General features: G+C 53.2%; 4 protein-coding genes across 4 annotated transcripts in view; 1 reads left to right on the top strand and 3 right to left on the bottom strand.

The window, feature by feature from the left end:
* Positions 1-3,253: 3,253 nt before the first annotated feature.
* On the bottom strand, positions 3,254-5,116 carry VOLCADRAFT_127158 (Selenoprotein M2). The gene is made up of 6 exons (XM_002958872.1): positions 4,939-5,116; positions 4,794-4,855; positions 4,669-4,720; positions 4,515-4,599; positions 4,183-4,287; positions 3,254-3,666 (listed from the first exon to the last, which is right to left on the bottom strand). The coding sequence occupies exons 1-5, from the start codon at positions 5,074-5,076 to the stop codon at positions 4,232-4,234; spliced, it is 393 nt and encodes a 130-aa protein (XP_002958918.1). The 5' UTR covers positions 5,077-5,116; the 3' UTR covers positions 3,254-3,666; positions 4,183-4,231.
* A 2,042-nt stretch (positions 5,117-7,158) lies between these two features.
* On the bottom strand, positions 7,159-10,784 carry SFA (SF-assemblin; the record flags this gene model as incomplete). The annotated part of the gene is made up of 10 exons (XM_002958871.1): positions 10,675-10,784; positions 10,514-10,600; positions 10,350-10,423; positions 10,200-10,274; positions 9,958-10,130; positions 9,570-9,661; positions 8,915-9,014; positions 8,059-8,137; positions 7,679-7,768; positions 7,159-7,215 (listed from the first exon to the last, which is right to left on the bottom strand). Exons 1-10 carry the CDS (start codon positions 10,682-10,684, stop codon positions 7,159-7,161), a joined length of 837 nt encoding a protein of 278 aa, XP_002958917.1. The 5' UTR covers positions 10,685-10,784.
* A 1,096-nt stretch (positions 10,785-11,880) lies between these two features.
* Positions 11,881-21,121, top strand: VOLCADRAFT_100247 (uncharacterized protein; the record flags this gene model as incomplete). Its single annotated transcript, XM_002958884.1, has 16 exons — positions 11,881-12,079; positions 12,349-12,550; positions 12,672-12,759; positions 13,870-13,955; positions 14,341-14,594; positions 14,677-14,770; positions 14,937-15,103; positions 15,868-15,977; positions 16,512-16,766; positions 17,132-17,266; positions 17,713-17,790; positions 18,060-18,127; positions 18,801-18,872; positions 19,150-19,271; positions 20,125-20,258; positions 20,915-21,121. 16 exons carry the CDS (start codon positions 11,881-11,883, stop codon positions 21,119-21,121), a joined length of 2,271 nt encoding a protein of 756 aa, XP_002958930.1.
* Positions 21,122-23,678: 2,557 nt separating this feature from the next.
* VOLCADRAFT_100246 (uncharacterized protein) overlaps positions 23,679-25,132 on the bottom strand; it is a gene marked incomplete at both ends in the record, with an annotated part of 3,449 nt that continues 1,995 nt past the window's right edge. The window contains 3 exons of the mRNA XM_002958870.1: positions 23,679-23,758; positions 24,061-24,085; positions 24,350-24,391. Coding sequence (XP_002958916.1) covers positions 23,679-23,758; positions 24,061-24,085; positions 24,350-24,391 — 147 coding nt within the window. The remainder of the gene's footprint in view (positions 23,759-24,060; positions 24,086-24,349; positions 24,392-25,132) is intronic.

Raw genomic sequence — 25,132 nt, 5'->3', positions numbered from 1 at the left:
CGCTATGAACCTGAACCAATGGTGCACGTTCCCAGCCATGGACATTTTGACAGAACACCCTTGTACGTTCTGCCATTCTAACCACAGCATTATAATTTGTTGCTGTGGCCGTCCTTCGAACATAACAGTCCTTCCCCCCTTAGGACGCGCGATTTGCAATAGCAGCCAGTGTGCAATTAGATATGTAGACCTCTGTGATGCGAGTTCTTCCTCAGTCGAGATCCGCTTCAACGAGCGTTTGTCGCTTCAGTCTGCTTCGGAACGAACACAGCCGGGCGGAATTTGACGCTAGAGGAAATAAGCCATAGAGCAAGAGAAAAATATCTCGCGGAAATAGAAAATAACCCTGGTCATTCCCCTGATTTACGCCTAAAGAGAAAGCCGATATTACAGCACCTGTGTAAACGTAAGGAGTAGGTTTGTAGCTGGCAAGGGATGGGGATGGGACCCTGGCTGACAGCTTTCGGATCTGAACACAGCTGCAGGATGGGGATGGCCCTGGTCGAAGGGATTGGGAAGGGACCCTGGCTGGCAGGATGAGGATTGGGGGAACACAGCTGCAGGATGGGATTGGAAACCCTGGCCATAGGATTGGGGATGGGACCCAGGCTGGCAGGATGGGAAACCTGTCTCAAGGGATGGGATTAGCACCGGGCCCCTAAGATGTGAGATGGGAGTCGGTCACCCCAGCCAGGATGGGGGGATGGCTGACCACTACCACCCCCCGGGATTGGGGGATTAGACCGTTTTTGCAACCCTCTGCAACGACATCCAACCGAGTACACTCTCGGCAAATACACAAAACACCTTGGTTTTCTTTCGTTTCATTCAGAAAACCTATAGTTAATATGTACATAATACGCAACAATAATAGTTCTCTACCTGTCCGGTTTGCATGTATGCATGGGTAGCTAGATGCGGCGTACAATCGGTGTTGTCAGCAACAACTTATGATGGTTTGCTTGGCGCGCTGAGGAGCTGAGGTTTATTTCGTAGCTTCGTGACGCTTCTTCTTGGTATCTCCATTAACCCCCCGCATGCATCCTAAACCTCTTCCTACAGCAGCCACGTTGAAGATTGTGATATGTAGTGGTGATCAGCTATAAGGCTGTGCTTTGGCTCTATTAAATGTATACATTGATATTAGCGTCGCTCTTGCTTCGCTAGGGCGTCTGTTTATTATTTCACTTTGGTCGCTACTTGTAAATATCATACATGATGGCCCCTCCCCCGGTGTGAGCTTGTCAATCGCCACCCATGCACCGGTCGTCATGCTGATGCCACAAGCACTAAGTTCAGGGGTAAGGATAAATATGGTGACTGTTTTAATGGGAGTGGGACGTACTTGGGCAGAAGCCTGACACATATGAGAAACTATCCAAGGCAGTTTTGGAGCTACGGATGGGTCCCCGTGCACGTGAAAGTCATGGAAAGGGGACCCCAAAACGAACGGCGCAAGGCCTCACACGGGGAACGTAAGCCCTCCCCGTCAAAATCGCAGCAATTTGCAATTTTGTTTGGTAATGTTTCAGCAGCTCCAAAATGTTCTGATGCGGTAAAAGCTGCAAGCTTATCAGGTGTAATGATGAACGACGGTGCAAACCTTGCTGCTTTACCAACACTGGCGACACGTGAGACCTGTAAGACAACCCTGCACCCTTGGAAAATCCCCCAAACCTTTCATTTCCACAGCACAGCAGGGGATCGTGAGGAAACACAACGCTGCTGTGGACAATGTGTAGACGGTATGTTCCTCCCGCAAACCCTGCGTTGTGAGGCCATGGAAGATAGCTACCCCAAACCAAACGGACGCGTCGATTGACAGCCCGGCAGTATATACTGCCTACATATATGTAGGGCAGCGGGAAGTTCCAACCCCGGATACGAGCCCTGGAGGAGAGGTAATTGGATCATGGGATTCTGACATCCACCAATCGGTGCATATTCTGTAGACGTGATACAACCATTTGGGTTTGTTGTTACGCCATATGACGTGCTAACAGACATAAGAAATGCGGATGGATCACTTTGTCGTTTGGCTGTGGGTAAATGATGATTATACAATAGAAGCTTTCCTCAAAGCTCCGGCTTGACTCGGCTGGCTCACTCCAGCTTCGTTAACTTGATGAGCGCGATCGCGGTAGGCGAGGACGGGCTGGGAACGGATCCCTGTCGAGCCTAGAGGTATAAGCACTAAGGGCGGGCCTTATGGAATGCTGTGTATATACTCTCTGTCAATCCTGCTCTGATGCGCGTCTCGAGGTAGGGTAGGATCACAGTCTTCTTACATAAAACAGGCCTATCAACCCTCCTGTGAATATATTATCCGTAATAATTGATGGTCTGTACGCTCACGAAGAGTTGCTTCGAGAGCCAAACGACAAATGTTTGGCCTCTTCGCACGGCGAAGTACCGACTGATCCGCGCCGGGCCTTATCACACGAGGCCCTATCCTGGATACGTAACGCTCATCCGACTAACGACAGATGAACGACAACCTAACATCCTCAAACCACAACGGAAAGCGCCTTATACGCTAGTCAGGCAACACCCAAAGTCTCAACTAAATCAGTACGCGGTTCGCCTAACTACCTTCGGTTGGCTTAACCACCTGCGGATAGCGACTAACTCGGTCGTGGCACGTAATGTGTGCGCTCCAGATGTTTTGGCGTGACATTGTTCAGCTGTGTTGTTGCGCTCAAGAATGAGCTGGAAAGGTGTGCAGTAAACCCTGACGCACATGTCCGATTTCCTATTAATGCATGGTAGTACCTGGACACCGAAAAGAGCGTGCTGGCAAAATACTTTAGCGCATAAGTATCGTTTTTTGCGTACACTGTGTTGTACGGCAGCTACTTCACTCCCTCTTTGAAGGGATCCGTCCCAGGATTGCCACATAACCTTCCGCAACCATTGGCAGTGGGTGATCCGATTCATCCACATCACGCCGCTGGAGTTTACCTAAGCCCGACTGAGAATCTTTTCCAGGCACAAAATCAGGCTCTACTGAGTTATTACTTCTTCGGTCGCTAAGCGTGCTAAAGACCGTCCCTTTCATTGCATCTGCATTGCAACCTGCCGAGGGTGTTGACTGACAGCTTTAGGTCTTTTATGTCTTGACGATCTCACTGGCCGACAAAAAGTATTCTCTAAATGCTGTTGCACAGCATAGGTTGCTCTATGTGTGTGCCGTACTGTACCAGCATATGCATGTGTACTGTTCGTTTGAGTAATGCATGCACACGCATGCACTCGCCATAGGTTCACTACAAAAGCGTGACAAACTTAAATGCGTCCCTCACATACATCATGTGCGCACGTCTATTCACGTAGCATTCAATAAAGCCGCAACGGCTCTTCCTCCAATAGTTGCATCTCGCTACCAGACGATCATCAAGCTGCTCGGGGAATGGCAACGCACGGCAAACCCACGTCCAAGCTCCCAGGTGCTATGGCCTCCTTTACCATGTCTTCTCTGCGACGCACATAGCTCGTCACGCAATAACCTATTCATCGCCGTGTGTAATCTGCCTGCTGCGATGACAATCCATGTTTACACACACTCAAGCTCCTGCCCAAACAATGCAGCGCTTATATCAGGCTCGGGTCCACGAAATTCGGTTGGGGCTCACCGGCCGTCATGATGGGCTTGCAGCACGAGCTTTACTGTTACGCGGGTTGGCGGTGAGGACAGCAGGCAGAACCGAACAGGCATGTTTTTTTTGGCAGGCAGGAGGCACCCCAGTGAGAAAACCGGCAACATGGCAATACCGTTATGGTTAGTCTGATCTGGTGTTTATGTATTTAAAATGAGTATTCATTAGTATTAATTAGTTGCGAGAGCAGAGGGTGGGAAGACAGGCGGTAATTGATAGCACAAAGCTGGGTGTGGTGCAGATGCGTATTGAAAGGAATGCAGGCACCGTGGCAACATGGATAGGGTGCGAACCCCCACATGCTGGCCATCCTATATGGCCACACCGGCTCGCAGACGATTGATGGCAAAACTTGTCCAGTTAGTGATAGAAACATTATGCAGGATGCCAGATGGTTCCTACAGCTTCCCTACCTAATCCTGATGATCCGGCCAGTGTACGCCGTGCCACGGTTCAGCACAATTGGGCCTTTTTTCTTTACAGCCAATACACTTCGGCTAAAGCCTCTGAATCTCGGACATCTCACCGCGCGTCACAATGGACTGTGTGGCCTTAAAGGCTAATAAAAGGAAAGCTCAAACCAGCCACCACAATACCCTCCGGAAGGTACGCAAGCGGACAGCTGTGGCACCTGCAAACACCAAACCATGTGTAGTCCTAAGTTCCTCAGTGACAAGGCGTAGGGAGATGGAGAGTAGGGCTGTGGGGGACGTATGGCATGTAGAGAAGGCAGAACGGGAGACGCATGGGGCGTAAAGGATGGGGGAGTTCTGGGACTGCAGCTGTCAAGATCAGGGGGCCAATCCAGCATAGCTCATCGAGTCATCCCCCATGCATCCTGTTGTCGCACACGCGTACCGAGAACTTTCCGATGAAAGCCTTTGGTTTGGATAAGTGTGTGGAGCTCATCATACTTGAGCTTGTCGACGAACATCCGCTCAACCTGTGTCAAAGCAGAACCTTCAGCATCTACGCAATCCGCACCTGCTGTGCGCATGCCGGCGTGCCTTACCTCAACATTATTTGAATCGTAGAGTACCAGCTCTGGAATCCTGCCCGGAATGCTGCAATAGCAAACGATTATTTCCTGAGAGCTCCGAAGGCTTGTGCTCCAGGTCTAACAACCCTGTCACTTACAAGTTTACGGCGACGTTTTCGTAGGCACCTTGCTCGATATCGCCTTTCAGAAACCTCTTAACCTGCAGCTCATCACGTTATGGTCGGCAATCCTAGCTATTATGGCAAGACAACAGCGGCATTTATTACTCCGCACGAGGCTGACCTCGGGCAGGTGGTTCAATCGTCAGCCAGGGCAACTGATAAACTCTGCTTTTGCAACCCTGCCTGCCTGTCCTTGCGCTAAAGGTGTGAGCTTACTGCACAACAGCGCAAGCAACATGAACGATAAAACGCTGCGCATGCTTTACGCTATGGGAACGGCCTTGGTCGTACTTGTCAAGTGCAATAATGATGTTATGACCTCAGATATATGGGCAATGGGGCTTAATATCATAATCGGTACATTCCGTACATGACGGGCGCTTGAGCACTTCCTTTCATCCACAGCAACGTTTAGCTACAAATTGAATATCTTTCTGGGGCCTGTTTTTCTATTTTGTATGGGGTAGCGTCCGCAAAACGCAAAAAGTAGGTGTGCGTCCGAATACAATACGCATCAGTTGCAACTCGGTTTTCCTGCATAAACAGCTGTGTCCAAAGGAAGCTCTCGCCTAATAAGGAATATTGTCAGGATGGCATAAGAGCAAAGCATTAGAAGGATACGTCATGCTGCAGTAACAGGACAACGGGGGTAGTGATACCACAGCAGGAGAATCAACGGCCGCTCGCTGTCCCGCCGCGGCTAGCATATCGCCGAAAGAGCGAGCATCATTCCTAAAGGGCCAGTGCCACCATTACAAGTTCACTGTTTTGCAAGTTTCATTCGACAAGATAGCCGTCGCGCATCCGCGCAGCCGGCCGGGCATCCTTGGTGTGAAGTGTCGCGAGGCGGAAGCTCGGAACTTACCTGGCTGGACGTGTCTGGAGACTGTTGGGCTCATTCAATTTAGGTGCAGATCCCCTCTACCTCACAGCCACCTTACATTGCCAAGGACACCCTGGTGGGCCTGGCTGTTCTATGAGGTTTAGACCTCAGGTTGGCCTGGCTGTTCTATCAAGTCTAAACCCTAGCGGGCACGAGAGTCACCGGGTACTCAGCTTGCTAACTGCTTCCTTCTGTAGGACTGGAAATTTACATATACTTGAGAAGAGGCCACACGCATGCCGGTACACTGGGTTGTATAGCTCACTGCGGCATTCAGCCCAACCCGGAAGCCTACCAGCCCTATTGAGTTGCTCACGGATTAGCAAGATGCAAGAGCAGGAACAGCCCAGCACGAAAATGGGCAAGGAACATGATACCCTTTCGCGCAAAGAGGACAACATGGGAAAGCTGACGGGCCTTGATCGGAATGACACCAAAGGATCCCGTGTATGACAGACAGGTCGTGTAAAGCAGAGGCAAGAGCCGATACCTCCACCCTAGCGCCACGCAGTGCCGACACCTTGCAACATTTCGTATACACGGGAAACCCTGAGAATCAAATGGACGATTTGGGCAAGTGCCCATTTACCCAAACGCCAGGTCGTGCAAGGTTGCGCCGCTACACAAGTCCGTACTTAGGTAGATAGGCAGGTGAGGCAATGTCGGATGTAGCGGCATCGCTGATCCATTCGGGTCCATTGCACGGTGCCTCATTCATTGAACCCACGCGGTTTCAAACATAAACATAGAAATAAGATTTGAGTCACACATGTTCAAGGAAGATCCCACATCAAGTCGAGATGGCAAAAAAGTGTAGCCTTGTCGGATTTTGCATGATTTCGGACAGCCTTCGGCTGACCCTTGGGCCCCCGGCTCGTATGGTCCCGTTGCACCTTTGGAGGGTAACTTACGCTACATAAGGTGTAACACACACACACACACACACAACACAAAGATGAAAGTTTCTGTGCATCACATGAGAGTTTCAAGTGCCTTGGCACAGGACCAGCCCTTCCATTTCCAGCTAGTGAAAATCAATGAGGCCGAAGGCAGAGATGTCAAGAATGTCATGAAGTCATTGGAACAGGAACATCACACCTCCGAAGGACAGTCTAAGGAGTTCAGTCAATACGCAGACGCACCTCATGAGCCACATAGGCTCCGGCGAGTGCCGCCACCCCAAATCGAGTAGAGTTCAAGTTTTCGCGCACATGCACGCTCGCTCGTACGTACTCGAGGTCACTCAAGACGAGACTGCTAATAGTCAACAGAGCAGATTCGTTGCAACGTCACAGCTGCGGGCAAGTTACTATCATGCTAGTGCAGTGCTGAGCTCGTTCCGAGCGGTGACGCTATACCAGGGCCCATGCAGGTTGATGCATTGCAAGGTCCTACGGGTCCGTCCTGGGTCGGCAAGGCCGCTGTGCTCTGCCTTCCACGCCCACACAAAGCCCTCACTCATGTGCTGACAAGTTTCAGTCCTTCTTGCAGCGCCTTCGTGTAGTCGTTGACGGCCTGCCAGTGCAAAAAAACTTGTTTACGTGAGACCCATGGCCAAATGTGTCATCTTGATGGGTCGCGTAACCACGAGATCCTAAACACTGAAATACCCTTGCTGACAGGAAGCATGCTTCGTCTATCTCCAAGCGAAACTCAACCACCCCGAACACGTTTGGTAAGGGCCATATTCCCTGTGCCATAAACTGGGTTCAGGACCACAACAACCTAATTTATGCACGTATACCCGCAGTAGTGGCGTAAATGCATGCACCCCCGCTCACATAACAACAGAAGTTGCTTCGCCCAGCGCCGGGGTTTTGGGGCGTAGCTACCTAAGCCGCAAATTTTACAGCCTGGGATGGCAATGCGGTCAGTAACAAGAATCCTTACAGATGTCACTGCGTCAATAACAACCATCTTATCGCTTTATAACGTTTCATTCATTAATTGTGCCCGCCCTTCCGGACCCCGACCTCACCTGAACAATTTCGTCGTCTTCAGCAATGCGCTCCTCCCGCTCCAGCGCGAGCGCCGCTTTAAGCCCGGCGATCTCGTCGAGCACTGCACCCTGCCGTGCACATTCACGCAAAGAAAGTACGACCTACAAATGAGAATGAGGCATGTGCCTGTGCCGACTCTATACTACAAAACCAAAACAATCATCTCAACTTTACAAGGCAAATGCTCGACCTTTCATTATCGCGTCCGCTAGTGCGCACATCTCTTCCTTTGCGGCCATCGTCCTTATATTCTTCTTGTGACTGAAGTTGCCAAACACATACAGCCGCAATTCGGCGGTGCCAAAGCCCACCCCGGAACATGCGCACATCACCAATACACATGCACAAGGACGCGCACCTTGAACTGATCGTCGGTGAGGTTGCGGTTGCCGATTGCATCGTGCACCTCGGAGCGCAGAGCAGAGAGCTCCGTCTCCCTGTGCGTGCATGCGTATGTGCATTTTAGGTGTGCAGGAAGGAGCGCCTCGCCGGCGAGAGGAAACAGAGGAAACTGGAGGGAGAGGACGACGACATCGTACGAATTCGTTCACAAAAACTATCTGCAGCAGACCTCACGACTGCATGTTCACAGGTTCACCATGAAATAAACCATAGCCGCAAGGAGAACCAAGGCCTCAGGGACATGTAGCCATCTTCCATGACTGCAAGCCTCTCGCTATTCCGGCTGCCACATGACACGTGTCCAAGGCCAATCATGCGCCTCTAAAACTTATGAATGCGACATGAAGTGTGCAGACAAGGACTATGAATTAGAGTCCCCCATGGGCGAAGCATTTGGGTGTACCGGGTTCGTATCTCTAAATGTCCCCGGACCTGTTTCGGGTGTCACACGCGGACAAGATGTCCTTGTGCTGCATTTGGATTCGACCATTGCGGCGAAACTTGCGGGAGCCCCACAGGTGATCGGCCCCTAGGATCCAGACTACATAGTACTTGTTTGTCTAGTTTACTTTGACAAACCAGGTTTGAGGCGACCCAGAGAGATCATACATGGACAACCCATTTCGTGGATGGATGCTCACAGGCACCTCTTCTTGCACCGTCAACCTATCGCTGCTCACCCATCCTCAGACCTCCCGTTCCACAGCGTCTTCCCTCCATACGGTTTCCATAGGTTTCCATCATTTAAGAACAAACCTGGGGCCAACTTGAAATCAACGTGGGTTGGTAAACAGCCCGACTATCGAACGTACCGAGTCGTCTTCTCAATGTCGAGCCGTTGTGACAGCAGCATCAGGTCCTCGCCGACCCGCTTCATAGCCACGGTCTGCTCCTGCACCCGGCCGTTGCGCTCTGCACACAGGGGTACGAACAAATGCCAGGGCACGGCCAAGGTGCATGCTTGCATTTGACAAAGGCGACGCCAACAACAAGTATAGCATGTTTGATATTGGCAAACACAACTAGCCCTATACTTTCATGACATACCTCCAAATCGTACGCCGCCTGTTCTGACTTCAGGGCTGGGCATGGAGCTGCCAAGGGCTCTTCAGTAAAAGAGTTATCGCACTAACATGGCGGCAACTGCTACAATTAATTGCGTAGTAATGCAATGCAATTCGTCTCCACAACAGCCCTACAATCATTTGAATTTGGGTTCGTGCTGACTGACTAGCCCGTCCATACCCAGGTCCAAGGGCAAAATAACAGAATTGAGGACTTGCCGAGCAACCCATGTTCAACTAAACCCCAACCCAGGTACCGGATCGCTTTTTCTGCGGTCTGGCTTGCACAGGAACCGCGCCACTCGTCCAGGTATCAACAGTCTTGGGTGTCGCTTGCCATGAAGATCCTTTCGGTGCAATGCATAATGATGGGTGCCCTGAAAACTCATAAGTCCCTGCGTACCTTCGTCGATCGCCGCCACGCACTCGTTAACCTTCCCGACCAGGTTGGTCGCCAGGTGCTCAATGTCACTGCGCCGTGAATCGCGCTCCTCCCTACACAGCAACAATAACCGCAGCCAGCAAACAACGGCGGCATATGACAGCCCTTCACAAACCAGGAGGTTTGTGTGGAAACTAACCTCTAAACTAAGCTCTGGAAAGGTTAAACAGTCCTATGCAGAAGCTGGTTGTCTATCAGCCAGCAGCTTGCTGGGGTGGATAGGGCATATGCCATCATATCCGCGTCTCATTGCCACCTTAGTGAATCATCCACTACCACTCCCACCTGCCCACAGCCACACAAAAAGGCTGGAGGTTTATGCCCGAACACCCATAAATTTGAAACGCACCGGACGAGAGAGTGCAAGTCTGAAATGCGCTGATTGAGATTCTCAACGGCTGACTTCAGTGCTAGCTGCAAATCCTGGAACTGCTGCACCTGCCGCTCCTGGAGCGTCTTAATCTCTGCCTCGAAGTGCGACTGCAGCTGCTTGTCTGACTCAGCTCGCCGCTTCACCTCCGCCTGCGAGAAGACAACACTGTCAGCGGGAGGGGCTGCGCAACCACTGTCGTACACGCCAGGCCAACTAACCTCGACGCTTTTCTCGATTCGTTGTAGGGACTCCTGAAGGAGGCTAAAGCGAGTTGACTCCTGCATCCGCTTGTTCTGCAACCGGGAAAACAGGTTGAGCTAAATCAATGAAGTGCGGCAGAGCACTTTCCCATGTATCCAGCTGCAAACCTGTTTCTCCTGTTCAAGGTCACTCCACAGGCCTGCAAACCTCTCCGTGACATGTTCGAGCTTGGCACTTGGGCCTGAAGGAAAACGATCGACAGTCAGAGACTCCCTCAATGCCAGAGGCAGCATCCGCTGTAAAGCCAGTAGAAACATAAGGACAAGCGCACCCGTCGTGCCTGGCCTTGAGGGCGAGTATTCCCGGCGCCGGGGAGAGAGCGATGTTGACAGAGGAGTTTCAAAGGGCCGAAGAGTCGCTGCAAACAAGCAGCCAATATTAATCTGAGTTCCTTGACATGTCGTGTTAAACATGTGGGTCATCCAGGCTTACAGATGTTCATGGCTACTCCTCTCCGAAAAGTCCACGATTTGCAACCTATACGTAGACTATACGGAGCTTTGCAGCCAGACTCCAACGAATAGCTTAGACACTTATATGTGTTCACAAGAATATATGTATACAAGTCAGCGGCGACATCTATTAACCTGGTTACATCCCTTCTTGTGCCGTAACAGGCACGAACGTCTAACGAACCGTAGGCTTCAATCGCCCAAGGAAACCCATATTATGTATTTCACATACTCCATAATGTTACATGATCTTCCTGGCAGGCATGTTTACACGTTTGGCCCATGAAAAGTTTGAATGGCAACTTGCGCCGAGCGGTGAAGCAGCCTGTTCGTCCCCCACTTAACATAGAATCTTTCCAGTCATTTACGAAGTATGACTTCACCAGCTGGGCCCTCCGATATCGTGCCCTATGAGGCGAGCACAGACTTTCCCAGAATTTCTTGGCAAATGCAGTCCTGCCAGATAGAACAATAATAAGAGATTTATATTACCTGATGGAGTCTAATAACGCCAGGTCTCCTGCACATCAAAAGGCTTGCCGTTTGTGCTCTTCGAAGTTCGCGTGCACAAGAACTATGTAACGCATATCATCACCTTAATAGGACAGCCATATTCCTACCACGCAATAGCCCTGCTGGGCCTAGGACTGAAGTGCGTGCGGTCAAGGGATATGGAGCTGCCAAAGCCCTTAACGTTCTCCTTGAACCTATCCGAAAACTCGGCACGCACCATCACAATACCGTGCCCTAAGCACTTATGGAATATGCTTATGCCTCTTGTGTCTTCTGTTTCTGAATATGATACGACCAGTGTCTACCTTAGACTTGGGTCGGCTGACCCCTGGGGATGCGATAGTCGTAGAATTGTGTCACGTGTTGCGACGTGCGCTTATGCAAGCACTCCTTTGACTTCGAGTTTTGTAACGGTAGTCAAGCCAGGGATCTAGGTCAAGTTTTGCTTGCCATCTCGATTGAGGCAGTTGGTCAGGTCGTGGTTCGGTACAGGCCGTAACTGTAAATATTCAAACGAGTCACATTACAGGGTACACTTCTTAATGGATTTATTTTGCAAGCGATGGTTTATGCTGGTCAACATACTAGATAGCGATATGCGCGCGTAGTTTGCCACATCTCGATGGACGTGTACGCACTGTTTCATTAACTGCTTCGCTGCCTGCCCTGAAACATGCGAGTCCGTGACATGTACTCTAGCGGTGGCTTTGCAGCGGCGGCAGGATTGCTGTTGTGGTTAGCCACTTGCAGCACGAATGCCGCCACGACAGCTACGCCCAGGTCTCCGATATTTCCAGATGTCTTCTCGCTCAAGTACACGTTCTCAATGCCTCACTTCTACCTCACCCAGCCAAAGGGCCTCAGGTATCGTGGTGCGTCATTCGTAAAGTCATTGCCAATCCTCAATCCCGTAAAGTCATTGTCATTCCTCCATCCCGCTACAAACCTTGCCCGGTTCGCCCTTAACTCCGGTTTGCGTCCGTGCCATCACCGTACCGTTGTTTTACACGCAAATGCACACAAACCCCAAGTCTTTCTCTGCACGCATCCCTGAGGATTCCTGCACCGTGCGACACCGACATTTGTTCGTCCGCACAGCACCCGGAACTGCACGCCTGTGCCATCTTCTCCACCACTGCAGCTTTAGCCGCTCCGGACGCGATTGGTGTTGTGGTGCTGCAATTAAATTGGTGCTGTGCTTGCGGTATTGTGGCGTGCTGTGTCTTGCAGTGGAAGCTGTGCTGTGCCACATGCGATGTAACCACCACTGTGCAAGCAACGTTACATGCCATGCAAGCACCCTCAGGGATCCACTTCCACCTCGTTGTATTTCTGGGCCGCTGGTAGCTTAATCAATCCTTGATGCCTTCGCCTCACAACCGCCTTCCGAAAGCTGTTTCGCGCCGCTGCCGCCGCTACCCTTCCCCATCGCCGCACAACCCGTCTGTGCACGGTCGCATATAGCTATCCAGTTTCAGTTTGGTACGACGGTCCTAAAAACCTGCGGCGCGTGGAGGCGTACGACGGAGAAGACTCATGCGTGTCTGTGGAGGTGGGACTGGGGCGACGTAATTTGTCGTCTGTACGGATCTGTTTGGGCTTTGGGGACGGTATTGGGGGTCAGTGAGGTATCGCTATTGCAGTTTTGCGGCCAGGGAATTTGCCCGTAGGGTAGACTACGGCTAACCGCTCTCGCGGGGAAGAGGGCGGCGTTGAGAAGGCCGAACGGCGCGAGCCCTCTCTTGTCCTCCGGGGCAGGGGAGGGGGCAGGGGAGGGTGCGCCCGGACGACGATGACGATGGCGACGGCCCACTTAAAGTGGGGAGTACGTGCGGCGCGGTGACGGGAGGGTCGCTGAGGTGATGGATGATTTCAACGAAATGCACATGAGGGGTATCAGGGATATGGATGGCAGGAAGAGGGGCCAGGTGTGGTAGATGGGGTAGCTGCAAGCAAACCCGCAATGAGACAACAGCCTCACTGAACTGGACAGACTGAGCTGGCGATGATATGTGGGAAGCCTACCGCAGTGGGGGAGAAGTGAGGGGGGGAGGGATAACTGGCGAGCGGCAAGGAGGTCACGCAATATATTTCCAGGAGGTCGAGAAAGAGCGGGAAATCCGTAACTGCAGCGCGTGTCGAAGCACGGCAGGGGCAATGGGGAGCGTGGGGAGGGGTAGCTGTAGGGGTGGGAAACGGGGGGGTATGGGAAGGGGTCGAGGGAGGGAGGGGGAGGCTGGTTAAGCAGGGCAGCGGCGGAGGGGTGGATGATGGAACGGGTGGGGTTGCGAGGATAAAATACGCGGGTGTCTAAATTCCAGGAACGACGTGCCCTTCCTCTTCAGGAATATGCGCTGGTAGCGGGGGGGGTCTGAAGGGTTCAGGCGAAGGAAACGGAATGTGGATTGCGAGACGACACGGAATGCTTACGGATCCAGTTTTGGATGTGCGCAGTGCGGCCAGCTGTTTCCTTGCCTGTCCTACCTACCTACCTACGTACCCATCTAGCTGTTCCACCTACCCCGTCTTTACCCTGTGTGTGTGTGTATGTTGGGGGTGTTGCGTGGGGGTAGGGCTCGTTCACATTCGGTCCCCCAATACCCCCCCCAATGTTTTTTCTCTACAGCCCTCTATTCCTGCTACTGCCGGCATTCCTGCGCAGGGAGTAGATTACACCATCATCCCGCGCATCAACACCTTGCAATGCGATGTGTACGGCGAAAAGGGCAGGAAGGTTCAGTCGGTGAGGTGGGGGAGGGGGGGTATGGGCGGCGGGGCGGAAGGGGGGCATTGGCGGATGTTCCCACATCTACCCAACCAATTACCACCACTCCTGTTGTTGTTGCTGCTGCTACCGAAACTGTAGCCGGTGTTGCTGCCGTGCATGTGGCTACTGCTTGCCGATGATGGCTACTGGTGCTCAAGCTGCTGCAAACATGGCTGCTGCTATCATTTACATATTTTATTATCTCTGTTATTGGTTTAAAAATAGAAATGTGCGTGTTTTGCTCTCCGAAAAACGTCGTGGGTCGCGGGAAGTTCCATGGTGGGGATCGAGCACGAATTGAAATCTTCATCCTTCTTATAATTTGTTTGTACGACATATACGACAGCCGCTTCCGGACTTGTCAAGGTGGGAGTACGGCGGCTCCGTGGAGTTTGATGGCCGGCAAGCGGACATTTGGCAGCGCCAGATCAAGGAGTACGACAAGGTGTCGCAGTACACTTTCTACGTCACACCGGATGCCGTACCGTTGCGACTCTACATGATGGGCATCAACTACCTTACCAATGCTCACTTTGACGAGTTAAGCTCCGTACGCCTTTTTCATATTTTCAGAGTGCGGTCGCACTGCAGTCGTACTTCCCATTGGAAGTCATGTAACTGTGCGGGGTCGTGTCATCGGCTGCTCTCCGGAGGACACAAACACACACACAAACACACACACACACACACACACACACCCAGATGTACGAGCAACGCAGATGATTCGCCCTTGCTTAGAAGATGCATTTACACACATCCACTTATACAAATTGTTACCCAATGCAGTTTTCCGTCGGTTGGTACGGCGTTAACTCCCGGTACGGAGTGGTAGCCCTAACTGGGCCTATCCCCCCCCCATCCCACATCCCAGACCCCCCCCCCCCCACACACACACCCAATACTCAACGCAACCTAAAGCAGGCGCTCACACACTCTCCCCTTTCACTCCCCGGCAATCTCAGGTACCTGTACGACTTCACACATTTCGCGCCCGGCTTGCCTAACAACGCTTCCAACCTCTTTGTCGTACCCACGATATGTAATGAGGTAACGGCCAAAAAGGGGCAACGGCAGCACCCTGCCGCCCTGCAGCTGGGGGCACTCCTGCCGGACATCCGGGCGTACGATCGTGAGTGTACGACCGTACGGCGACGTATTGGCATGTACGGCTGTCCTGGGAAAGGGGTCGTTTTACGTTTCTCAGTTGCCTTTGTAGTCGTGGTAATTGTTTTATTGCCAGGACGATGGAGGGGATTGTGGTTTGGCTATTGCCGCGTGTGCGTGACTGTGTGTATGGGGAACGAGGGTTAAGTTGGATGTGACTTAGCCTGACAAGCCGCATTACATACATACACACGCACACGTGGGGTCGGCTAATTCAGCTCGCTCCTCACCTCTGGCCTCGTTCTCCAGCTCGTTATCAACTTCGCAATTTCAGCCACCTCCACCACCCACCGTTGAACTTCTTGCTGCGGGGAAGCTGCTACCATATGTGTGTGTGTGCGTGTGCGTGTGTATGTGCGTGTGTATGTGTGACTGTAACCACCCGTCCCGTCCCTAATTTCTTCTTACGGCTCGTGTTATGAAACCACATCCACACACCCACACACCCGCGGGAAACCACCCATGTACACCCGCGCCGCGCCCTACCCTGGAGCGGTTCATGTTAGGACCCTCGTGCATGCTCCGTGGTCGGGGCCAGGAACAAGTGCTCGCTCGTAGCCTTCCCATCCCCGTCTCTACCGTCCACCCCCCAAAACCCGCACATGCACTCCCGCACTCCCCCAAGCTCCCCCCTTCTCTCGCCCACAATCTAGTAAGTTTCCCCCCGCGGCCCCCGAGGCCCACGTTTATCAACCCACCCACTCCACGTCCGATCTGCATCCGTGCCAGACAATCGTGCATACAACATCTGGTCACGTGCCCATGGCCGGGCACATGCTGACGCGGACGAGTACGACGCAAGGATGAAGAGGTTTCGGAGCGTCGTTGAGCGCGTGCAGGTAGATGCCGTCTGGCACTGTGTGGTCCGTGTCCCTTTGCGGCCCCTGCCCTTTGTTTTCCTCATCAGGATCAGGAACACGTGTTTTGCGGGTTGCTGGAGGATATACACAATGCTACGATGGCGTGTATGTTCATGTTACCTCGGTGCAAGTAACGGAAATGAAGGGATGGTGGCTCTGTGTGTGCGTGTGTGCGTGTGCATGCACAGGTGCCCGCCGCCCCCGCCGCCCACTGACTTCTCTTCTCCCCCATGTCACCCGCCCCTGGCCCCCTGCTTCTTGCTCCCCCGCGCGCTGCCCCTTCCTCTCCCGTCCCCGCGGACCCACCCTCACATTCCCCCCTTCTATGCTGGTGCACACACATACATATATACATACATACATACATACATACATATTCTGAAGTCGGATGGGGTGAATGGATTAGGGTGCCCCTCTCGCAGGGGAGAGCAGGGAACTGCCTCGGGAAAGGGGGCCGCTGGTGAAGCTATACCACCCTGTAACAACATCATACATACATACACACACGCACAGGCCCACAACGCCAATCCCAACCGGAGCTTCTCCATGCGTCTCAACCACTGGGCGGACTGGCACCATGATGAGTTCCTACAAGCTATGATGCCAAACAGGAGAAGGGAAACAGCAGCCAATGTACAGCAGTACGACCTGTCGTACAGGCAGGAGCGAGGGAAAGGAGTTCTGGGGCTTACCTCGGTGGAGGAGGGTTCAAGAGGAGGCGGGGGAGGTCGAGGCGAGGAGGAGGAGGAAGAGGTGCTGCTTTCAGAGGTACGTGGGCCAGCGGGTTAGGTTTCGGAGCCGGAATTATTTTATGATTCGTGATGTGCTTCGCTCGATTGGCTGCCCAAGTACGATTTGACGAACCCGGGAAACAGAAAGCGGGTTGTGAGCTCCTGGCTGGCGACATACATACTGACGGACGCTGATGCCTTTAACGAGGAAGTTTCCTATCCTTTTTGTTAATATATTTATTCCTTTGTCTTTCTCCTCCCCATCCACCTGAACCACTTCAACCACCTCAACCGCCTTAGCACTTCCACGTCATTCTCCGTATCCCCCCCTGGACCCCGCACCCCTAAAAGAAAGCCCCCTCTGACGCCCCCCCACCCCCTGCCTCCACCCCGGGTCCGCAGCGCCCTGGTCCGTACCGCCCCGTGGGCCGGCTTGGGGCCAGTCTTCCACGTCATCAATTGCCGTACTCTGTGGACTGGCGGGGTACGGGAGCTGACCCTGGTGTCAAGGACCAGGGAATGTGCGGCAGCTGCTACGTGGGTTTGCATCTGGTGTGATCCGGAAGGGGGAGGGGGAGGGGGAGATATGTAGAGGGGGTTTGGCCATATCGGTGTACTGGTGGACATTCGTTCGTACAGCAAATGACCGGACGCGGGTGGTGTGTGTTCGTGCGACGTCTTCCCCTTGTCGTCGTCCTCTGATAGTTAGTGGGCTGGGTATGGGCAGTTAACTTATTCTACGTTGAAATCACGCAGGGTGACGATTATCCCTCCTCCCCTTCCCCCTCCCCCTTCAGCAGCAGCTTCAATCGTGTGTGGTTCGTCTTTCCCCTCCCCCTTCCGGAGGGCAGGTATTTCCTGTGCCTGCATTTCCTCTCACCCCGTTATCCTCCCTATTCTCCGTGCCCTCCTCGCCATTGTGACTCCCCCCTTCTCTTAACCCGCCTCCTGCATCCTCAACACTCTGCCCTGCTCCCCTTCAGGCTTTCGCCGCCACGGGAGCTATGGATGGGGCCTGGTTCGTGGCCACCGGGCAGAGGAGGTCGTTCAGCGAACAGCAGGTGGGGGCACCAGCGGGGGTGTGGGTTTGTGCTACACACGGAGGCGGATGAATGAAGTCCCTGATGATGCGTGAGGCTCTTCTGTTTTGAAGGGGCCTAACCTCTGTATGTCTGTCTGTCTGTCCTGTCCTGGGCATTCACACACAATCCTTCATGCCCTTTGCAGCTGCATTGCAGCAACTCAGCCATTGGTGCCGGGAGCCCTGTCGCTGTGATAATATTACCCGCTTACGACATTGTCGTACCAACTGTTTCTGTTGCTCACTCAGATTGTGGATTGTGCCTGGGAGTACGGTCCCAACGGTTGCTTCGGCGGTTACTACCAGCCTGTGTTCAAGTGCGTGGGTGGGGGGAGATTTGGGGGTGTGGGGGAGAAACGAAGAGAAAGGGGAGAAGGGGGAGAAGGCGTGAGGGTGATGTGTTTTGTGTTTGACGCGGCTCCAGGGAGGGAGGGTCCTGCCGGGGTGGACTATTTGCGGTTAGGTTGTATGAGGTGCAACAGCGGCCCCCGGCAACTGCAGAAGACGTCGGCGGTGCCGGCATCGGCTGAGACTCTGGGAGGATGGGCGGGCGGCCCGTGTGGTTGGATGCCATCTGTGTTTTATGATGTTCGGAGCCGCGATCAGGCAGTTGCGGGGATATGGTGGTGCACGAATGACGCCATACAGAAGCAGCTCCGTAGGCGGCGGTACGTGTGCTGTGTGTGTGTGTGTGTGTGTGTGTGTGTGTGTGTGTGTGTATTCGCCGTGTGTGACACACCGGGGTTGCGGGTTTAGGGGGACGCAACGGCAGGTGGGGAGGGCGGATGGGGCTGCCACCACCCCCGGGCCCACGTCAGCAACCAGGCACCCAAACACACCACAGCGCCTGGAGGCACCCGCGGCACCCGCTGGGCTTCCCCCTGGGTGCCACTGAGCGGGTGTCCTTCGGGAGTCGGGAGTCGGGTCAGATACGTCTATGACAGAACCGTGCCGTACATGGCCGTACTTTCTTCTGTATCGTACTTGCAGCTACGTAGCTGAGAATGGCGGCATTGCGTTGGAGCAGGACTATTCGTACAGGAGCGAGGTCGGCTTCTGCAGGTAAGCAAAGGTAAAGCAAGTTGGGTTTTAGGTTTTTACCACCGGGGGCGGGGCCGGGGGAGGCGGAGGGGGCGGGGGTTTACTCAGAAAGGGCTTCTCCCCCCGCTAATAGCTATTGGATCAGAGGGCTGCATGCCACCTCTTCGGCCGGTCAGTCGCCATTGCTCGCTCAGACATCTTCGGCACTGGTGGTACCTTTCACGTTTTATACATATTGACGTCATGTAGCATACGCCTGCTCGTACTCCTCAACTCCCCGGCCTTGCCCGGCCCGCAGGTCTGCTAACCGCAGCATGGTGGGCCAGTTCTCCGGCTACTGGGCTGTGGAGAGTCGCAACGAGGAGGCGCTTATGGAGGCGGTGTGGAAGTACGGCCCCGTGGCTGTGTCGGTGGATGCGGGTACGTGTGTATGTATGTATGTATGTATGTATGTATGTATGTATGTATGTATGTATGTATGGTGTGTGAAACAGGGGGGTATATCTTCGCCCGTGGCAGCTACCCTGCGAAACCCTGCCTTCCCCGGTATTTCGGGGCACCCTCATCTAGTCACCCTAGTCAACTTCTCAGTGGATCGCTTAGGTTCCGCACCCACCACCAGCATCCAACGGAATCTGCCGGATCGACGGCGGCCCAACTCCATTCCTGGTCGGCTCGCAGGTTAACTATATCCTAGGTCACCAACGTCCATCAACTAGGGGCGCAATGCCTTCCACCATCGGAAGGACTTTTGACCCTAACGGGTATCGATCCCGGGATCTCCCGGGGGCAATGGTCGTGCGTCACCAATAGTGCCAAACCCTATATATGTATGTATGTATGTGTGGATGGATGGATGTGCGTGTAGGAAATTGGTTTACAGTCGCTTTAAGGGAAAGAGAGGTCGCCTACGGCGTTGTTATGGTGCACTTAGCACGAGCTAGCAACGAAATGAAAGAAGACGTCTGTGTACGGGATGTACGGATGAAGGTATTGAAAAATTAGAGCCCCTGAGCCACTCGCTGGCAGCCGCCTTCCCAGCATGCACCGGGTGTAAACCGCCATCTGACCGTCTAACCGCCAACCAATAATCCCTCGTCAATTTGAAACCCCCCAAACCACACCCCCTCAACCGCCCCAAACCGCACCTCCCGTACCCTCACTAATGCCGTCCATGATACTCCACCCGCAACGACAGCCACATCCACATCCCTAACTACTTCCACTTCCAACCACCTCACTTCCAACCGCAACTACCGTCTAACGCCTGCAGCGCCTGAGAGCTTCCGGTTTTATTCGGGAGGAGTGTACGACGAACCTACCTGCTCTCATAAGATGCGAGATCTGGATCACACCGTCACGTTGTACGGGTACGGCACTACTGCCGACGGCAAAGATTATTGGCTGGTGCGTGTTGGCGTTTGTGTGTTGGGGGGGGAGGAGCTGGGGGTGGGCCGTAATGCTGTGGTGCTGCAGGGATGCGGGGAGAGGGCGCCTTGGGAGTATGTATGTATGTCGTTACAGGGTGGTTAAGCTTCACCAGCGGCCCCCTTTCCCTTGGGGGCAGTTCCCTGCTCTCCCCTGCTAGAGGGGCACCCTAATCCATTCACCCCATCCGACTTCAGAGTGTACTCTTTGGGTTCGGCAACTCACCACCAGCATCCAACCAAATCTAGCGGATCAACGGCGCATCAACTTAGTTCCTGGTCAGCTCGCAAGTTGATATTATCACGTCCTACACCGTCCATATGATGGGGGGGGCCACCATGTGTGTATGTATGTATGTGATATGGCGGGAAATGAGTGTCCCTCGAAATCGACCCTGCGAACTTGAACTCAACGAACACATACATACATACATACATACATACATACATACATACATACATACATACATACATACCGATACTCCCCCGTGATAAACATATTCGTACAAACCCCGTCCCCCATCATGTGCCGCTACGGGCTTCATTTGAATCGGTTTCCCCTCGCCAATCTCCCCGCACCCACCGCCCCTCGCCAACCTCCAACCGCCAACCTCCAACCCTCTGTTGTCCCTTCAGGTCCGCAACAGCTGGGCCAAGTTCTACGGCGATGACGGCTACATTCGTATTCTGAGGGGATCCAGAGATTGCGGTATTGCCACAGATCCTGCCGTACCGGTGGTCCCGGAGCACCTGGTGAACTGGGAGGCGAGGGAGGCGGCACGTCGGGCGGCGGCAAAATGGAAGCCGGAGCCCCAACGGCAGCCCCAGCAACGACAACAGTAGCAGCAGTAGGAATAGCAACACGAGTTATTGAAGGGCGAGAGGGGGAGGAAGGGGAGGAAGGACAGGATTAGCAACACCAGCAAAATGTGGAAGATGGATTCAGTAGATGTGGCAAAACGGTGTGATGATGATGGTACAAGGAGCCCCTCTCCCTCTCCCTCCCATACGCCCCTCAGCGAGATGTGAATGGCCCTCATTGTTGATGGCTAGAGGTGTTGCCGGGGAGTGGGCCAAGGGGGGGAGGAAGAGCGCGAGAGGTGTGGGTGCAACTTGACTTGTTGCTGCTGATGTCGCTTCCCTTACTGTTCATGGTGCTGGTGCAATGCTGTTCTCTCATGTATCTCTGTATGTCCCGCCGTCAAGCAGTCCCTGGAGGAGAGGTGGCGAATGGGGGGAAGAGCAGGGGAGGTTGCGGGCATAGCGTCAGTAGCACCTGCGTGTGGTGGCGGTTGGAGAGGAGGGTATGTAGACCTTTCGTAGGGTGGTGGTGCGATGCGCGGATGGGGACGCAGGGCTGGAAAGGCGAGAGAGAGCGCCCGTCAAGAGCGCCCGTCAAAAGTTGGCATATAAAGTATTAAGGATTTTGATGGTGAAAGTAGTTCACCATCCTAATAACCGCTCCTCAAGCCCGCTTAGGCAATGGCGAGCAGTGTAGCATTTTTGAGCGATATGTCGCTCACTAGCGACAAGTCGGGTGTCGGCTTCCTCGAAGCCGGAAAAAGGGCGGGCCCCCCCTACAGGTAGCTAGCGCGGCACGTGTGACAATTGATGGGTCGTGTCAACGCGGTGGGAGATGTGCTGTGTTGCAGCAGTGCTGATGGTGTGGGAGCTAAGCTTGCACCGGCGGAATCGTCAGCACTGCCTGCGGGCTCCACGCGAATCGCATCCATCCCGGGTGCATGCCGCATGGACAGTGCGGCAGACCGCAAGTCGGAATGCCCGTGCGGGCAAATTGGTAGCGAAAGCTGGGTGAAGTTCGGTGCTGTCTGTGATGTTTATTCTTGAAGCGCCAGCGGCCTCAGCAATCCGCCCCACAGCTGCGAGCTTCATCGCGGCACACCGCAAGTCTCCGGAGGCCCCGAGCATTGGCTAAAGTAAATGTACAAACGAGCAGCTTGCGTATTTCATAGAGAAATGTAAGCAAATTTGTCGGCCTGCTGGTGGCAAGTCGGAATGCCCGTGCGGGCAAATTGTAACACAAGCTGGGTGTTCAAGTTTTCATACGCTGTCATCTCAGAATTCAAATATGAAATACACGGGACCTTTTGAGATGAAATTTATCCCGAGAGGCGTTGATGTGTCCATGAGCTCGGTCAATGGAGGCAGCCAAAGTTGTTTGTGCTCATACGATCTTTGCTGGCTACAGGCGAGATACCTTGCAAGAGAGAATGCTATATAGTACCGATAACGCGTTTCAGCCGGGTGAAAAATTATGTTTGGTCCGTTACACACTCAGGGCCTGGGAATTCGAGTTATCATACGCCGTCATCTAAGAATTCAAATATGAGATACACGGTACCTTTTGAGATTAAGTTAAGCCCGAGAGTCATTGATGTGACTTTGGCCTCGGTCAATTGAGGCAGCCAAAGTTGTTTGTGCTCATTTGTGCTCATACCATTTTTGTTGGCTACAGGCGAGATACCATGCCATAGAGAATGATATATAGTACCAATAACGCGTTTCAGCCGGGCGAGATATGTTATGTTTGGTCCGTTACACACACACGGCCACACGGCCACACGCACACACGGACATGGGCAATCTTTTGGTTTGGTAGAGGGAAGTTTGCTACACGAACACAACTCATCAATTAGCTAATTAGCTCATTGCTAGAGCTTTGCTTTTTGTAGCTTACAATCGGTAATCGCACCTCATTCGACTCACCGTGCGCGTACCATTTATCAAAAATCTCATCACAACATAGACTACGGCACCCTCAAACGCACCCATTACAGACTAAGACAATTCCTCTTTGGGGCAAGCCGACCTTACGCGTAGCGTGTAGTTTTCTTATGGCCTTTTCCGAAATGAAACGCCCCGTACAGCGGCCACTGCTGTGGTGAAACCCAACAGACGACCGATAGCTTTGAAAGTTCTGCCGGAAGGTAACGATATATTCCATATATGGTCCTACACATAATTTTCTGGAGCTGAGAATAAAAATCGTGAACTTGGAGCTGCTACCGTACGTATGCCCGCCGGCGGTTTCCGCCGACTTTCGACCTCCCCATGAACTACATGCTTGTACTGCTTTTTAAGTAACAGTTTCAAGGCATGAAGCTGGCATCTGTTGTGTCACGACAACAGAAAATTACCGATCGGTGAATTCGTTTATTGTCTATAGACACTCCGCATTGCAGACATCGAGGTTCGGCCTGGTCCGGCTTTCGGTGAGTGAAACTGCAGCAGCTGCTCTGCTAGCTACCTAGCAAGCGCATGCTTGCCGTTGGTGTAATTCACGTCATGCTTTATTATTTGCAGTTCCTGCCCCTTCATATGCACCCACCTCACCCACGTAGCCACCACAGCAGCGTGTGGGCCTGCTGCGCCGCACTAGCTATTTTCTCACACCTGCTGAGAGTGCGGCTTCGATATTGTTGTTGGGTTGATGGGGTGTTTTACTGTAGGCGGCTCGTCCTGAGAAGGGATGAGCACCGGGGGCCCTGACCGGGTTGTTGTTGTTACGTGAACATTGTCGACCATCAAACGTTTTACAGATGTTCGTTGTTACGACGGCCAGCAGCCTGAACTGGATGGTGCAGCGAAACATGATGAGTGCGTTTCATGGATATGCGGCATGCATAGCTAGATGACTGTGCTAAATGACCTCATTGACCGTCATTGTAACCATGGAACACAAACTAAGTACATGCTGCTGGTTGCCGATTGATGAATGGAATGCAGGGCTTGCTTCTTGCACTTCCTCATCACGTACGTACCTGTCTGGACGTGTGGCTGTGCCATCTACAGCAGCAAGGAAGGGAAGCACTGCAACAGCATGGCAGGGGTTCCTGCTTCTGCTACAGTCGCCAGCTCCAGACGCCATCCGAACACAGGTTCCATTTCCTCAAGTGAACCTGGCCCTGATCGTCTGTCACAACAGCCCAATGGGCCCAAGGACTCCCCAGGAGCCACCACTATCCCCTCATCTTCACCCCCAGTGCGCCGCCGCAGGAGGAGTATTGGCATTGGGCTGAACACTGCCATCCTATGGATGTTGGTGCTCACCACCACTGTTGGTATTGCGGCGGTGCCGGTTGCAGACTTGCCCTGCGATAGTGAATACATCCTTTACGGGGGAGCAGAGATCACCAGTGCTGCCGATGTACCTGTGCCTTTCCGTGCGTCTGATACGGGTAGTGTACGCATCAGTCAGTCGGTGATATCAGCTATGGATTTGATTCTGATGCGGGTAGCCAGTTTCCTGGTACCTTTGCAGATCTCTTTTACAACAACACTGTCGGCTCTAACGTGGTCTCCCTATTTTGGTACACTCCCGAATTTAGAGTTTCAGAAGCGCTCAATGGCACACCAGGCTGCAATCCCTTGAGTACGTATGAGATAACAGCTTCAGACAGCACATCCTCATATTTTATTCCCTCTGGTTACAGAAGCAGCTTCTCAATCGATTATGCCCTGAATTCTTCGAACGGTGATGACTTCTCAGGCAAGGTAGATTGTGAACCGTTCCCCTTCTACTTAATTGGTCTGTTGCAGACAATGAATGCCGACAATATCCCAACAGGAGAAGCAGAGATATGGTTGAGCGACAAGTGGGTGACGGCGGGTGACCCGAACGACCCTGTCTGCCCCAACTCGCCAACCAGCTGGGGCTACGTCCCACTGGAGTACTGCAATTGCCCCTGCCCTTTGCCACTGCCACCACAATCCCCCCCAGAACCACCCAGTCCGCCCTCTCCACCACAGCAACCCAGCCCGCCCTCCACACCACCACCCAGCCCTCCCTCTACACCACCACCCAGCCCTCCCTCTACACCACCACCCACCCCG

Source organism: Volvox carteri (genome assembly GCF_000143455.1).
Source record: "Volvox carteri f. nagariensis unplaced genomic scaffold VOLCAscaffold_110, whole genome shotgun sequence".
Lineage (NCBI taxonomy): Eukaryota > Viridiplantae > Chlorophyta > Chlorophyceae > Chlamydomonadales > Volvocaceae > Volvox > Volvox carteri.
Note: the sequence above shows the minus strand (reverse complement) of the source record. Positions and strands in the feature narration are given on the sequence as shown.